The sequence below is a fragment of the Hippopotamus amphibius genome, chromosome 12 (genome assembly GCF_030028045.1).
Source record: "Hippopotamus amphibius kiboko isolate mHipAmp2 chromosome 12, mHipAmp2.hap2, whole genome shotgun sequence".
NCBI lineage: Eukaryota > Metazoa > Chordata > Mammalia > Artiodactyla > Hippopotamidae > Hippopotamus > Hippopotamus amphibius.
In genome coordinates, this window is record NC_080197.1 from 18,598,359 (window position 1) to 18,614,468 (window position 16,110).

Sequence of the window (16,110 nt, forward strand, 5' to 3'; positions counted from 1 at the left end):
TGACTGAAAATCACACAACTTGGGAATGATGACACAGGATTTGAACCCAGGTATCTAGAAAGTTTGTAATCTTACCTGCTATGCTCTATGCCACAGCCAGTATTAGTGAGCACCTATTATGTGCCAGGAACCGAGAACTGCCATCATCCAGGACTGTGCCTCAAAAACTGCATCACGTACTAGCTGTGGGACTTTGAGCCTCAGAGACATTACACAGTTTGTTTCCTTGTCTGCAAAATGGGGATACTGATAATTGCTGGTTGTTGAGAGGAATACGTGAGAAAGACACTTTAAGTACTTAGACTTGTGCTGGCATTATTATCCTAAACCCATTTTACAGATGAGGAAACTGAGGTCCAGAGAGGAGGGAAGCTGGCAAGCTGGCCAGTGGTGACATTCAGGCAGGTGGCTGGGCCACAACTATGGCCCAGCCTGAGAAACATAGGGGATGGGGGTGAGAGGTAAGAACCCATCTGAACCCTAGGCCCAAGGCACCTAAAATGCCAAGCAGGATTCACAAACCAGGGCTCATTAGGGAATTGGGATGTACAAAGTGGGAAGCTGGACACAACAGCACGGCAACCTCAGCTGCAGAGATGGCCCAAAGCAAGAGCAGGGTGGAGAGAGGGGCAGGACAATGCTGAAGTTACCTTGACCTGAACACCCTCCAGTTCCCCTTGACCAGGGCTTCAGTTGGTCCCAGAGCACAGTCTGGGGTTACTTCTGCAGATTAGGGGCAGGGAGGCAGGTGACGATCAGGCGCTGGGTGGTCACCGCAGATCCTCCTCAGTTCTTCCATTTGGCTGCTCAAGTGGCTGCAGGCAGGCTCCACAGAGCAGGGAAGAAAGCTAGTATTCAGTCAAGGGCACCAGCGTGTCACCTTTGTCAATTGTTTTACAATAGATGTTCACAACTTGACAGACACCAGGCTCTTGGTGCATCATTCTGGCTGCCAGCTTCTGTTACCAAGCTCCCAGTGGAATCAATAGACAGTGCAGAAGACCAAGGCATCTTTCTGGGGTGCCCCATCCCTGTAGAGTGTTCTCCATAGCGTGTGAATGTCTATGCTTCCTATAAAACAAGCATCCAAGCAAGGGGCATGTAAGACTGAGGCTCTCGCCACACCGTTTTCTCTCTTGGGATATTCTCCTTAGACCAAGGAGAAATCAGTCTCCAGTCTGCTATCCAAACTGCCATTCAATTCAGATTCAGAAACCTAGCGTCATCCTTGACCTCTCTGTCACCATCTTCAATATTCAGTTAGTCATCAGATCTGTCCAATATTGCCTCTCAAATCTTTCTTGCATCTCTCCCTTCTTGCTCACTGCAGCTACTCATGTTTGATATATATATGAAGTCTTGATCAGATTGGTGTAACAGCTTCCAAACTGGTCTCCCTATTGTCACACGGGTCCCTTCCAATGTATGCTCCACTGAAGCCAAGTTATTACCCAGAAATAAGAGTCTGATCCTGATTAAGATGCTCCCAAGGCTCCGTTTGTGCTCGAGGACAATTAACCTGAATCAAAGGCCCTTTCTTTCTGGTCGCTGTCCCTTCCCTGTCTCCCCACCTCTGTTTCCTCCTTGGTACCCAGGGCAGCACTGACACTGGTTATGTACATGGGACCTGCCTTATCACTCTGCTCCCTCTGGTGGATCCTTTCCCTCCCTGGCCTGCCTTACTCACCCTCTAGGATGGAGTTCAGGCAGCGTGATCTCTGCAGAGCCTTCCCGGATCCCCGCTGTCTCAGGCTGCACCTAAAGAAGATGGTCAACAGGCCAGGCCCGTGGGCACAGAGGACCCCCCTCAGCCCTGAGCGAGGGGTCCTCTCCAACAGGGCACACATTCGCGTCACAAGCCCTTGTCTTAGAGCCGTTTGGTTTCTGTCCCCTCGTACCCTCTGCCCAGCACATATATGGTGCTCGTTCACCTGGCCCCATGCACGAGTGGACTAATGAATGAGTGGGTAGTCAACATTGATAGAGCATGTGCCAGGCATGGGACGCCACCCACCCCACCCTCAGCCCCCACCCCGTGATGGTTCAACCCCCCTCCCCCCATCTACCATTTTGTTAGGTTTATTGTGAGTCACTGAGCACTGGTTTTCAATCCAGTGTTTGAACTTCATGCAGCCCCATCTGCCAAACTTCCTAGAGACTGATTCTCTGGAGTCTTTGAATAGGGTTCCCCTACATCCACTGGTCCAGCCCCGCTGAGCCCAGTACCCAGCCTGGGCCCACATGGTGCTGAAACCCAGGAGAGCTCGGGCTGGGAGCAGGAAGCTTGGGCATCACAGAGAGACCTGTCCCCAGACTCTGTGTCCATGTGAGCAAGAACAGACCCTGCAAACATTCCGGACCTCAGCTTCTTCCTTCTGTCATCTTTACTAATAGCAGAGCTGCTCTTCTAGCCATCCTTTAGGGAGAGGGGGGTAGATCAGCTTTTAATACAGAACATGGCGATTCAATGTTTCTGCTTTCAAAAGCCAAGGGGCAAAGGCTGGAAGAAAGAAAACATGTTCATGGTGGATTTGGCTGGAATCGCAGCAATCGATGCGGCTCCCACTGCTGGTTTTATTACCCGCACTCAGCTGCGTGGCGCTAATCTGAATTCCGTGCTGCGTCTTCTCTCTGATCCTGCTCGTGCTTTCACTAATCCCTGCTATAGATTTCTCTCGCTGCCTCCCACGAGCCTTCTCTCCTTTCCAGGCACCCTGATACGTGGTAAGCTGCGTGTTCCAGAGACATGATCTGGGCAGAGCTGCCCCAGCTGGGCAAATCTTTTCTTCCCCTCCCCTTTCCTGCCCCTTCAGGGCAGGTACTGTGGTCACCCCATATGGGGTCAATTTGGCCAAAATCAGTTGGAAAGAATTGGGTTACATTTCTGAGCAAGAGCCTTAGGGACACCTGGGCCCCTGGTGGATATTGCTGTGCTGTTCAGACAAGTAAAGCCAGGACATACTGTCCTTCCAGAAGTCTACTCTTATGCTCAGCCCATGACCAAGCAGGAGTCTCCCATTCCTCTTCCCGTGTGCTCTCCATGGGACTCCATTTGTGTTTGATTTTACTGAGTGAAATGCTAAGACCTCCTTCCCATCTACAGCCCCTTCCCAGGCTGCTTGTATCATGACTCAGTTTAACCTGGGGTTAGGGGTTGAGTTGTGTCTCTCACAAAAGACGTGTTGAAGCGGCACTAACCCCCAGTTCCCGTGAAGGTGATCTTATTTAGAAAGAATGTCTTTGCAGATATGATTAGTTAAGGTGAAGTCATGAAGGTAGACCCAAATCCAATATGACTGGTGTCCTTACAAGAAGAGGAAAACATCAGGTGAAGACAGACACACAAGTAGAACCTCTGTGAGGAAGAAGCAGATATTGGCAGGATGCATCTACAGGCCCAGGAGTGCCAGGGGTTGCCAGCAGATGCCGGCAGCTAGAAGAGGCAAGAAGGATTCTACTCAGGGTCTCAGGGTGGCCCCGCTGACACCTTGATTTAAAACTTCTAGCCTCTAAATTTCTGTTGTTTAAGCCACCTTGGTTGTGGTACTTTATTACAACCTTAGGAAACTAACACACTTAGACATGCAGTGATCCTGAGCACTGGGCAGCAGACGGGTCCACCTTCCAGAGCTGTGCCTTTACAGCGAACAGACCTCAAGGTGACCAAGACCAAGAGTTTCCATCCCAGAGAATCCCTTTGGCCCACCCTGTCCCCGCTGTGGGCTCTTCATGTTGACTAGACTCTGCGTTTGGCTCACAGCGGGTCTCCACTCTGTGACTCTGACCCTCCCCTCTGTGATGGGCCTCCTGCGTTTGAATAGTCTTAGCATCTGCTGCTGGTCACGCCGTGGCCTGGGCCTCTGCCTCACCAACCAGGCTGTTCTCGTTGTCCTGGCATCGTTTGACCTGTAGACCATCCCTGGTAGGCTTTTGTGCTGCCTGTACACTGACTGCTCCTGTGAAGGCTTCCCTTGTTCCACCGCTGCTCAGGACTGTTCTGAACTCTGCAGGAAGAGTTAAGAATCCATTCAGCGTGACGGTTCGCTCTCTCACACCGGCTGCCGGAGAAAGTCTAAAGGGACTGTCACTGTGCCGCAGGGCATCCGAAAGAGTGTGTGTTCTCCTCTCTTACATCTGCTCTTCAGAGTAAATCCTTAATCCCCAGCGCAGGCCCCGGGTACTCCTCTCTCCCGCAGCTAAGCAGCTTTGAGCCCCCAGGGCTCCAGGCTCAACGCACAAGTTCTGCAAGCAGGGAGCTGGCACTGTCGGTGCTGAGCTGACGCGGCCCCTGTATTCTCATTTGCAGGGCAGGCTTCATCTGGACCACAGAGAGCCAGGGTGGGGAGGGGAGGGAGGAGGCCGCTGGGTGGTCTTAGGGATGTCCATGATGTGCCCCACACCACTGATGACATACAGAAATCAAGCTTGGGGTCTAGTTTTGCCTCAGCAGAGTCATACACAGCCTTCACTGGACAGACCTCACACTGAGCTTTGATTTTCAGCTTGCGCACTTGTCTCTGCCACTACATGGTGAGTTCTCAGACAGCAGGATGGTCTCCCAATCACCTCGCATGCCCAGCACCACTCACATCAGGCAGTATCTAGGACTCTTCCCCTGTGGCCAAGGGTTGATTGGGTGCTAATGATGTCAAGGGAATGGGTCTAGTCCATTTGGAAATCACTTAGCTTTGTCCAGTTCCATGGCCATGGAGAAATTTTTATTTCTGGCCAAGTCCAAGCATAGGTTTAAGCATAGGCTAACCCTTCACCGTGGGTGCAGACTGACCAACACATGCTCCTGAACCTCAGCCTCAGGCTGGCTCCTGACCCCTCCTTCAGATTTGACCCCAACTTCAGCCACATCCCTGTCTTTAACCCTAACTTGTGGCCCGATACCTAAGCCGGTTTACAAAGTGCACCGACCTCTGGCTTCTTAGAAATGTCACCCCCAACTCGAGCTTACAGTCCCAGTCTGGCCCCACGCTAGGGTCCAACACTCATGCTCCAGGCTGCCCCGGGTGCAAGAGGGAGCAACCAAGACCATGGGGAAGTAGAAATGGCTTCTCAGCCCAGCAGTCAACAGTGAAGCCCTTGAAAGGGCATGCCTTCCAAGGGATGTGTCTGTAATGACAACGGCTGGCATCCACCGGGCATGACTGCTCTTAAATAAGTCTATTATGCTACATTTTGAATGCACAAAAAATTCTTAGAATAAAAGTTTCCTCGCACCCAGAAGAGTTGCACCATGAGGATCTTGTATAGCCACTTGCCTACTGTCTGTAATACGGCTGTATTAGAATTTGACCTACACAGAGCATTTGTTGTGTAAAACAAGGTCCACCTGGAAACACAGACCCAGGAGATGCATGCAACCAAGCCAAATCAGCACTAGAGGGACAATTTATTTGAGTGGCCAGAGTGCTTTCAAACAATCAATTAAAGCTCTTCCCATCTCACAGGGTGCTAACCTGCATTTAAGGCTGAAAAAGAAAGGGCAACCTCTGTCAGCAATATTTAGCAGTTTTAGTTGTATAGGTTTTGATGAAGTCAGTTCCAGCCTCTTAGGACTGGCTAGGTAATATTGAGGGAGTCTGGGATATTAGAAATCTGTATCTTTTTTACACTTAATTCAGTACTTATTAAATGGTCTTCCCCAGCAAGGGTAGAGCTATCTTTGAAGAACCTGAGTCTCTGTAGTGTTTTCTAGCTACTTGACATTGACTTTGAGTTAAATCTTGGCTAAAAGCAATTACTGTCATATGATGAATTGAGGCAATTTATTTATTACTTGAGAAACATCCTAGGTGATGTCACTTGGAAGAATGATGGAATAATCCTTCTCAAGTAGCCCATTATCAACCAGATCTAGAGAGGGAGGCATTGTTCTGAGGTGTGGGGGAGGTAGTCAGCGATTTTTAAAAATTAGTCATTGTGAGATCGAAGAAAGAGTATTGGAAATAAAGCAGAAAACAGTCACCTAAACTTGAGCTTGCTTGTCACCCTGTGGGATTATATGGGGTGCTTTGATTGCTAAATATCAAGAAAGATATGATAGAGAAAGCCCAGAGATTAATAATAAAACTAAATTCAATGTATGAAGGGCTTGGAGATGATGGTTGATGTACAGGGAAAGTGAAAAGGATGGGGGAACTTAAGTTAAAAAGGTCAAGTTTAAATATCATTTGAGCAAAGTCTGTATAATTTGGCCCATATAACATGATTCACATGGCATGTTCATCAATCCCTTAGATATTAGAATGTGATATATTGGTGGGAGGGCATGAGGGGAGGTAATATTCAAGAAAAGCAGGTATGAAATAGAACCGCATGATACAGCGGGTGGCAAACTCAGCAGGGACGGCCATAAATACAAAGACATCTTAGTCTGGCTGGTCAAGATAAGGTTCTAGATCCCCTAAGGATCCCCTAAACTACCCGTCTGATTCTTCCTTCCAGAATTTTGAGGAAAGGCAGCCAGATTTCTCTGCTGAACAATCCCTTCCCCTATTTATTGGAGAAGTGGCAGAATAGTATAGTGGTTTAAAGAGAATAAACTCTGTACCAGACTGCCAGGTTTCAAACCCAGTCTCTGCCACTGGCTTCTGTTACTTAGTCTCTCTAAGCCTCAGTTTCCCCATCTCTGAAATGGGTATAATGATAGAACCTGCTTTGTAGGGTTGTAGTGACGATTAAAAGGGATAGCATATGGGAAGGGCTTAACATGGCAGCCTGGCTTGTAGTAACAGCTCCAAATATGTTTTAACTCTATTGTTAATAATATGGCTGTTTGACATGTGGTCAGGTATCCTGACTCCACTGTTACCATCTTCTGGATACGATGTAACACCTGGCTGTCCTGAAAGCCAGTCACAATTTCTGCAGCTTGGGCTTGACTTTCTGCAGTGAAGACACAGTACTGGACATTCCTCCTGATTTACAAGTCCAGACACCTCTCAAAAGTGGCAATGATATGAACCTAGCATCATGTGTTCATAGGAAACCCATGCTGGCCCTTGGCCCATTTGGCCTCACATCCATCCTTTGCTTCCCTCTGCTGTGCAGATGACCACCATAGACTGTGTTTCCTGGGCCCCGTGTCAACAGGTGTCTGGGTGTGGCCAATAGGAGACAGGAATTGTAGAGTGAGAGGAAGGAGAAGCCTTCTCTCTCTTGGCCTCAGGCCCCTTCTTTGGCAATAACCGTGTCCCCTCTGTGGCTGCAATTCTCCCATAGGTCTACTGGAGTTCAGTTCTGTTAGGTGGCCCTCACTTCTAGGGCTCTGATGAGACTTTGTCTCTCTCATCTGGGCTGGGTAATGGCTCCTGAGATTGCTACCCCTGGGTTGCCTCACCATCCTCTCCTGACCCCTGGGTACCAATTCTCTAGTCAGTTTTGCTCCATTTTAAATGTTTGGAGCAGTTTCCCTTTTCCTGGTTGGATGGTGACTGATGTGGATCCTGTGCTGGTTGGTTTCTAGTGATTAGTCCCTCCTTTAGTAAATGGTAAGGAAAAAAAATCTGATTTAATCATCCAGTCTATATTTTTTCCTGTATCAACATCACACTTACTTGTGTGAAATATCTGGAATCTACATTTTTCCATAAAAAAAAAAAAAAGTCAACAACAGCATTTGTTTCTCCCCAGGCTTCCCGCACCCCTCCTGTTCACTACAATTTCAATCCTCAAAGACTGCCAAAGTAGTTCGTGATCACAATTACAAATGCTCTCAATGCCTTGGGATGCAATTTGTAAAGTCTAGAGGCTTGAATCTAATGAAGTATCCAGATGCTTTCCCACCAACTTCTCTCCTATCTTGGACTTCAATTCCATCTTAAAAATAGCCTACCATTCTGAGAATTCACTTCCAGGAAATGCAAGAAACGATATGGTGCATACCTGACTTGAGAAGAGCCAGAAACTGGCCCAGCTTCCTCATCTTCTCCTGCTGCCTCCTCTTGGCAAAACCCCCCCATAATCAGAGATACCTGCGATTAAAACCTTCACTGGCATAGAGGTAGCAGCTCAGAGTCAGGATTTCAAAGGTTTCTCTACTGGGTGCCAGATACATGGAAAGCCTGAGTAAAGACAGAAAAAACTCTTCAACAAAAGAAGTCATTAAATAGATGGGTGTAAACTGCCAGCACAGTAAGATGTGGGGATAAATGCCCTTGGATAGCTAAGAGGCGACTGTGTATTTGAAAGACTATAGCTTTTAGGAATTGTGTCCCCAAGAGCCAGCTTCCTTTCTTTGCCATCAGCAATGATCACCAGCATGAGTTATACATCCGCTGGAATTGGCTTGGTTTTATCAGTTGCAATTAGATGTTCTTTATCTGCAACTTCTATTTTTGCTCCATATCTTTACAGGGGAAATTCTCTGAAGTAAAGCTATAGAATTAGCGTTGTAGCCAGTGAGAGTACTTTGGGAAAGAATTATTAATCCCTTGTTGCCAAATGATGTTATTGCTGCCATTAAGTCCTCTGGATGGAAACCTGATACCGGCCTTGCCTATAGGAGGAAAGACAAGTGCATCACTCTGGGGGCTCTACCTGCCTTCATCCTAAGGATTGGGTGAAGCTGGGCAGCAGGTTTCCAGGAGACAGCCCCCCAGCCCCCACAGTGTACCCGCGTTTTACAGACACAAGAAGCCCTGCTACCACCTAGAACCAGTTCCACGGCTGTGCCATCATTACGCCACGTATGTGAGCAGATTCTCAGAGTTTACTAAGGGTTTTTACCTCCGTTATTGCATTTGATTCCTAGGAATTCCTGTGAACTTGTCATTTACTCCCTATTTTACAAATGAGGATATCAAATCATGCTGTGGTTAACAGCTTTGATCAAGGTCACACAACTAGTTAGGGATGGAGTCTGGGTGCAAGCTCACGTATTTCTAATTTGAAACCCATTGCTCTTGACTGATCTTATAAAACTATAGCTTCTCATCATCCAAAGGGGTATAAGAGGGCACGTAGTCCCTTCTGCTTGCTGGAGAGCACAGTGAGTGCCCAGACAGTGCCCTTCATTGTTGGTGACACATTCTGCTACCATTGTGGGTAGCTTGGGGGTTTGGGGGATAGAGCCCCACTGGAGTCTTACAGATCTAAAGATGACAGGGAGAATTTCACTCAGAGCATGGGTATCACTGTAATTAAGGGATGCTGGGTTGAGGTGGAAGGTAGGGTCAATAAGCAGAGAAGAAAGGTTAGCATCCCATGAAAGTGAGGTGTTAAGGGTTTGGCTAAGCATCCAGGAAGCCGAGGAGGTGAGAACAGGTGGAGACAGAGTGGGCAGGTAAAAGGGAGGGCTGACTCTTAAGTGGGACTTGGGAACCATGGCTTCTTTCATACTCTTTGCTACATCATAACACTGTATCAAAAAGGACTGGGCTTTAGCCTCAGCTGGGTAGCACTTCCACATTAAAGCCTTTCCTTTTGTTGCCCCCTAATCTACGCTTGTCACTTACCTGTTGATATTAGCTCTGCTTTTTAAAATTAAAGGGACTAAATCCATTCCATCTTCCCCAATGGCCTTTCAACTTTTTTAAGGCAAAAATTGTCTCATCTGAATCTTCCCTTCTCTAAGCTAAAAAAACTCCCAATTCTGACTGCCATTCCTCCAGAGTCAATGATGTCTGATTTTTATGTGCACCAGAATCACCTAGAGACCTTGTAAAATGCCGGAGCTGATTCAGCAGATCTGGTGTGGGGACCGAGAATCTACATTTGTAGTAAGTTCTCATTTGATGCTGATGCTTCTGGTCATTGGACCACACTCTGAGTGGTAAATCTCTTGGCCTGCCTTCACCCTGCAGGTCCTCAGGGGTTGCGGTCCACAAATGAACAAGCCTCACCGGAGTGGTCTGACTAGTACAGAGTGGAACAGAGAAGCGTTGTGCTTGTTGGGGCTCAGGAGTCCCTGGGGAATATAAACTGGGATGGTTGTTTGGTACCACAGGAGGAGGCTGGGGGTTGGGAGGAGATGAACATGGTACCTGGGCCCTGTATATGGAACAAATATTGAGGAAGGGAGGCAGACTTCAAGAGACCAAGAGCCCTGCCTCGGGTGCCAGTTTTCCATATGCAGGAGTTGATAGGTAGCACATTGAAAGCCAGATGTGGCCTCTGAGCTGGAGCTAGGAGGGAACTGGATTCTGAGCCACCGTAGCTTTCACGGAAATAGTCAAGTTAGTCAAGGGCAGGGGGCAGCGGCAGCTGCTTTGAGAAAACTGTCTCAGCCTTTGGGAATGCTCAGAGCATGGAGGGCACTGCTGGCTGGCGTGTAAGGGTGGGCGTGCAACCTCATGTTAGAAACAGCAGTCTCCCATCAGCGCAGGCTGAGTTCACAAGATTGTTTTTGATGACTGCATCACACAGGGGACTCAAGTAGAGCCTTGAAGCTGCTCCAATTGGATAAGTGTGCCACCTGGTGCCTACTTGCCACTTCTGATTTGGACTAGTCTCAGGTGGCTCCCAGTGGAGGGCAGAGATGAAGAGGATGCATGCAAATCCCTCCCCTCTCTCCATCCTCAGACTTCTGGTCCCTGCCTTGTAGACAGAAGTTGCCCAAGGCCAGAGACAGAGTTTCTTAGGGACTGGGGACTGATACTATGTTTGACTCTCATGAAAAGGGTGGGCTTACGGCAAGAGTAATGCAGTTACCCTATCGCTAATGAGCTTCCAGCCCCCTTGGATTTCCAGTCAGATGGCCAACTCTAGGCAGACCCAGGGCTGGCATTTCCTTAACAATAACTCCATCAAGGACAGTTCATTGTAACAATAAGGGGGTGAACCTTGCAGGCAGAATCCCAGCTCTGAAACGCACCAGTTATATGGCTTTGGACAAGTCACTTGACGCATTTGTGAAGTTTCCTAATCTAAATAAAAGGGAAAATAAAACTAGCATCTTCTGTGTCAAGTTTCATGAGGATTAAATGAGTTCATATACGAAAAGTGCTTATTCGCACATTTTTTGGCGCCCAGTAATGCACTGATACATTCGGGCTAAATTTTAAAAAAGTAGTTATAACTGAGCTTCTGTTTGATGACGTGCTCAGTACCTGCCTGAAAGACCTGGTTGCATTGCTAGGAGGCCAGCCTCCGGATGTGCTTCCCTGGAATATCTATTGCAGGTTTTCATCTGCACTTATGACTTGAGCCCCGTGGACACACTCCTGACTCTACAGCAGGAGCAGGACTAGCCCATCCTCTGTCTCTGCCCCTCTCTTCTTCCTCTCAGAGGTAGGAGCCACATGGGAATGCTGTCTGGCCTTTGGTCCCAGAGCCAGTTTCTCAACATCTGTGTCACCTTTGAACACTGTCAACAGGCTTCCCTTGTGAACAGAGGCACGTGCCTCCAGTGGCTAGAGCTGATGTCCTTAAAAGGATGCTGAAGCGGAAGTAGCACTTACCATATCCCAGGGCATTTCCTGTATCTGAAATCTAGTTGGACCAGCCACGCATGGCTGCTTGTAATAACCTCCCTGTGTAGGGTCTGGGATTTCAGCTCAGATGCCTGTTAGCTGAACTCATGGAATTTGTCCGAACTGCTGGGCGGTGGCCTTTCAGAAGGCCTCTCTGAATGTCTAGGATGTTCCTCTGTGACCCTCGGGTATGGTCCACTGTTGATTCATGGTCACCACTGAAGCTCCTCTGTTTAGGAACATCTTACAATTTACTTGGGAAAGGTTTTCTAGCACTCATCCAGGATCTTCGCCTTCCTTTGGGTGGGGAGCTTGATTCTATGCTAGGAGCAGCATTTGACACAGCTGATTTCTCCTTCCCTTGTGAAGAAGCACTCTCTTCCCCTGGCTCTGGGACACTGTCCTCTGCAGGGTATTTTCTTACATGTCTGGCCACTCCTTCTCTGTCTCCTGTGGGCTTATTTTCCTCTGCCCGCTCACTGAACACTGCAGACCCTCAAGTCTCTATCTAGGTGTGCTTCTTCATCCCCTCTTCATTCTCTCCCAGGATAACTTCATCAACCGCCATCCTTCAAATACCATCTAGGTGCATATGACTCTCACATTTTTACTTCCAGCTTAGACCTCCTTTAAGAGCGTCAGACCTGCATTTTTAACTGCCTGCTTTTCTAGAATATCTCACAAGCTCAAAATGCCCCAAACACATATATTTTCCTTTTAACTCGATTCCTTTTTAATTGTTTCTTGAACCTTTAAGCATCATCATTATTCACTGTGTTACGGCCATGCTCCAGAGTTCAGTTCTCTTTCCCTTATGCCCTGTATCCCGTCCATCAACAGGTTTTATTTATCTCAGTTTCAGGTAATTATCTCTTTTATTGCATTTTTCTATCTTCACTGTTCACTGCTGTCACCTATCAAGCAACTGTTCTCTCCCATCTGGATGACTATAATGGCTTCAAGATGCATCCCTCCAATCCACTTTGGCTTCTCAAAGAAATTGGAACCATCTGTTGGAAGTACAAATCTGACCATATCGTGGCCCCATGAACAACACTTAAATGACTCCCTGTGTTTCCTGGGGTAAAAAACAAGAGCTCGCGTTGTGGCCTACAGTGTCCTGCATGGACTGGCCCCCGCTGCCCTCACCAGCTGCTCTCACCGTGCTCTTCCTGTCTTTCACCCTCACGGTTCTTTCATGTCTTGAATGCACCAGGCTCCTTGTCTCCATCACATGGCCTCGGCCACTGCTGTTTCCGCTGCTGCCCCCGCGTGCTCCTCTCATGCTCTCTTTGCCTAGTTATAGCCTGTCCTCCCTTGGAGCCCACCCCACTGGCCACTTCCTCCTGGAAGTGATTCATTTCCCAATGATACGTTATGTACCTCTCTATTCTAATCCTTAACAGAGTTGAAAGCTTACTCTTATTGATTTTTTTATAAATTTATTTATTTATTTATTGGCTGAGTTGGGTCTTCGTTGCTATACGTGGGCTTTCTCTAGTTGCGGGGAGCGGGGGCTTCTCTTCGTTGTGGTGTGTGGGCTTCTCATTGCGGTGGCATCTCTTGTTGCGGAGCACGGGCTCTAGATGTGTGGGCTTCAGTAGTTGCAGCACGTGGGATCAATAGTTGTGACTCGCAGGCTCTAGAGCGCAGGCTCAGTAGTCGTGGTGCATCGGCTTAGTTGCTCGACGGCATGTAGGATCTTCCCAGACCAGGGATGGAACCCATGTCCCCTGCAGTGGCAGGTGGATTCTTAACCACTGTGCCACCAGGGAAGTCCCTTATTGATTCTTTATTAATTCTGTTCCCTCAGTCCCACTCACCACTAGCTGTAGGCTCTTTGAGGGCAGGGACTGTGCCTGTTTTGCTCACTATTGTATTACTGAATGCCCGGCATACAGTGGGTACTTGTGATTATTCATTGAAGGAATGAAGTGTGAATCTCATTAGACCAAGCAATTAACAGTGTTCCCAGGGCAACAGGCTCCTCTCCATGGCTTTGCCTTTGTGCCCTGGTCTCTAGAATAGGACCTCCTAGCAGGCATTACATTCAGCTATTAATACATCAGTGAGTGAACACTCCAGAGCCAACTCTTCCTCCAAATCCAAATTAAAGAGGCTCTGACGCTGTTGAGGAAATTATGGTCTGAGGTGCTCAGCCTCCTTTATGCTTAGTCGTGTTCTCTGTCTTCGGGACTAGACATATCTCAGAAATCTTGTCTCCAAACGAGAAAATGGGGGCTACTCGGGACCTGCCTGCGCTCTGGAATGTGAGACCAGCCCTACTTAAGAGGTCAGGTTGACCGCCTCCCCCAAGAATTCTCTGGCTGTAGATAGGCAGAGCCTGCTCAGACTGTCCTGCGATTTGGCGAGCTGGGTTTGTCTTTAGCTGCTGAGGGGACCTGAATAAAATCCTTATTTGTAAATCCTTCCAGGAGAAGGATCTCTGACCCCATTGATAGCATAGTTGGGCACATAGAACATGGGTGCTCAGTAGCAAATTAATGACTGATTGAATGAATAAATGAAGCAAACAGCTGAGGTCCACTAGCCTTTCTGTCTTTCAGCCATCATCTGTAAACCAACAGTGATGAGGAGGGAACCTTGTGCTAGACACTGGCTTAAGAGAGATGACTAGGACACAACCCCTATTCTTGAAGACTGGCTGTTCCCACTAGGGAGACTTGACTAAGTAAACTTGGCTTCTCTAAGTTACAAGAGAGTCTGGGAAAGTGCTGTGGTAAAGGAAACACTTGACTCTCTTAAGCAGGAGACGGGATGTGCTGAAGGACTGTTCTGAAACAACCATGAGTTTGGAGAATCAGAATCATAGTCTCTGGGCATTAGCATCCCTTCAGCTCAGCTGAGTTCTGTGAACACATGGCTAAAAAAAAGGAGAAACTCAATTTGGTTTCATGAGAACAAATGTGTGTGGGCAGAGATGTCATCCCTTCAGCTAAGTATTAAACCACCACAAACATTAAGGTAACACCAATTACAAGCCAGATCCTGTGCTAACATGAGGAAACAAAGATAAAGCATGCTTCATCTCACCCCTGAGGAGCTTGCAAACCACTGGAGGAGACAGTTGGGGAAACAAATAACTAATAATATCAGCACATTGAGATCTGTACCAAGTGGTACACAGTGTTATCAGAATTTAGAGAAGAGAGAGAGGAATGCTCCTGGGGCAACCAGGGAAGGTGGTGTCACTGATAAAGAATGAGCTGGTGCTGATGTGGTAGAAAAGTAGGGATGGGTCAGGGAAAGGATGCTTTGGATTTAAGCTGTCTCACACAATATGGCGTCATTGGAAAGAATTCACGGAGCTGGTCCAGGACCACATTCCAGAAGGTTCACACAGGTTTCTGCGACGAGAGGTTGCCTCTGTCCCAGTGCATTGTATGAAGAGGCTGGGCTTAGGCATTCTTCAGCTCCTCGCTTCTGCTATGGCATTAGCTAAGTGGTTGTCTGGGAGGAGAAGGATTGAGGAACTAGGGACTTAAAAGTTGAATTCAAGGCTTCTGACTTTTGAGACCTAGACTTAGAGTCAGAAAACCTGTGGAATCCTGGCCCTGAGCTTTATCAGCCATACAACTTTTAGCAAGTTCCCTTTGTTTTCTCATCTACAAAATGGGACAATCAACATATACTTTAGGGAATATTTGCAAGGATTGGCCAAGCCAGATCCATGAAATAGCCCAGCACAGGGCTGAGGGTATAGTAAGTGCCCAGGTCTCAGTCTTCCTTGATGTGGAATCAAGTCAGTGTGTTGGTAGCTGGCAGAGCACGTAGCAGCAGTATTAAATCCAAAAATGGAGTTAGCAGGTATAAGCATTTTTGAACACAGGCAATTCCCTTTCATGCCCACCATTTGTTTCATATAAGGCACAAAATGAAAATGTTATATTTTTATCTTTAAAAATCCATTGCTTTGAATTGTGTTACCCTTACACAAAGCTGTTGTTTTCACCATTTACCTAAAAAAATGAAGTAGGATTTGGAATAATTCCATGAACCTAAGAATCAAACCGTAGTTCCACGGTCTGATCTAGGGACAAAGCAGTAGGAGGGATAAAGTTCTCTGTGTGATCTCATGGGAAGGTAAGGGTTATCCTTATCCAGCATAGTGGTTGTATAACCTTGGGCAACTCAATGTCTCTGCACCTCAATTTCTTCCTCTAAAAAAGGTTATAATAATAATAATTCAACATCGCAAGGAATTAATCCTCTAAAGGGTTAAATGGGTCAGTGTGTGTAATGCCCTCAGCACAGTGCCTGGCATATAGTTAGTACTCAGTGAACGGAACCTGTCATCATTGCGACTGCATCTACTCACGTACGTGAGCCTTTTCAATATCTTTCTTCTTCCGCTTTCCCTCCAAGGTGCCTCCACTCAGAATTCCAACACCGTGGAGCCGGAGAAGCAGGTGGACAACACTGTGAAGATGGCCGGCGTGATCGCTGGCCTCCTCATGTTCATCATCCTTCTTCTGGGCGTGATGCTCACCATCAAGAGAAGGTGAGTTTTGCCCGCTGCCCTGCAGACTCTGGCCACCCCAGGTGGCCCCGCCCCCGCCCGAGGGCCAGGTCCTCTCTCTGTGGATCACTTCCGAGCAGGGACCTTCTGATATAACTGTTGAGGTCCTGGAATGTGGGGCCAATTGTGGCTCATTGTGTTGGCGTC

General features: G+C 47.6%; 1 protein-coding gene across 1 annotated transcript in view; it reads left to right on the top strand.

Annotated features, from left to right (window-relative positions):
- The window catches only part of PTPRT (protein tyrosine phosphatase receptor type T), a 1,046,874-nt gene that overhangs the window by 872,358 nt on the left and 158,406 nt on the right, over nucleotides 1–16,110 (top strand). The window contains exon 15 of the mRNA XM_057701613.1: nucleotides 15,810–15,945. Coding sequence (XP_057557596.1) covers nucleotides 15,810–15,945 — 136 coding nt within the window. The remainder of the gene's footprint in view (nucleotides 1–15,809; nucleotides 15,946–16,110) is intronic.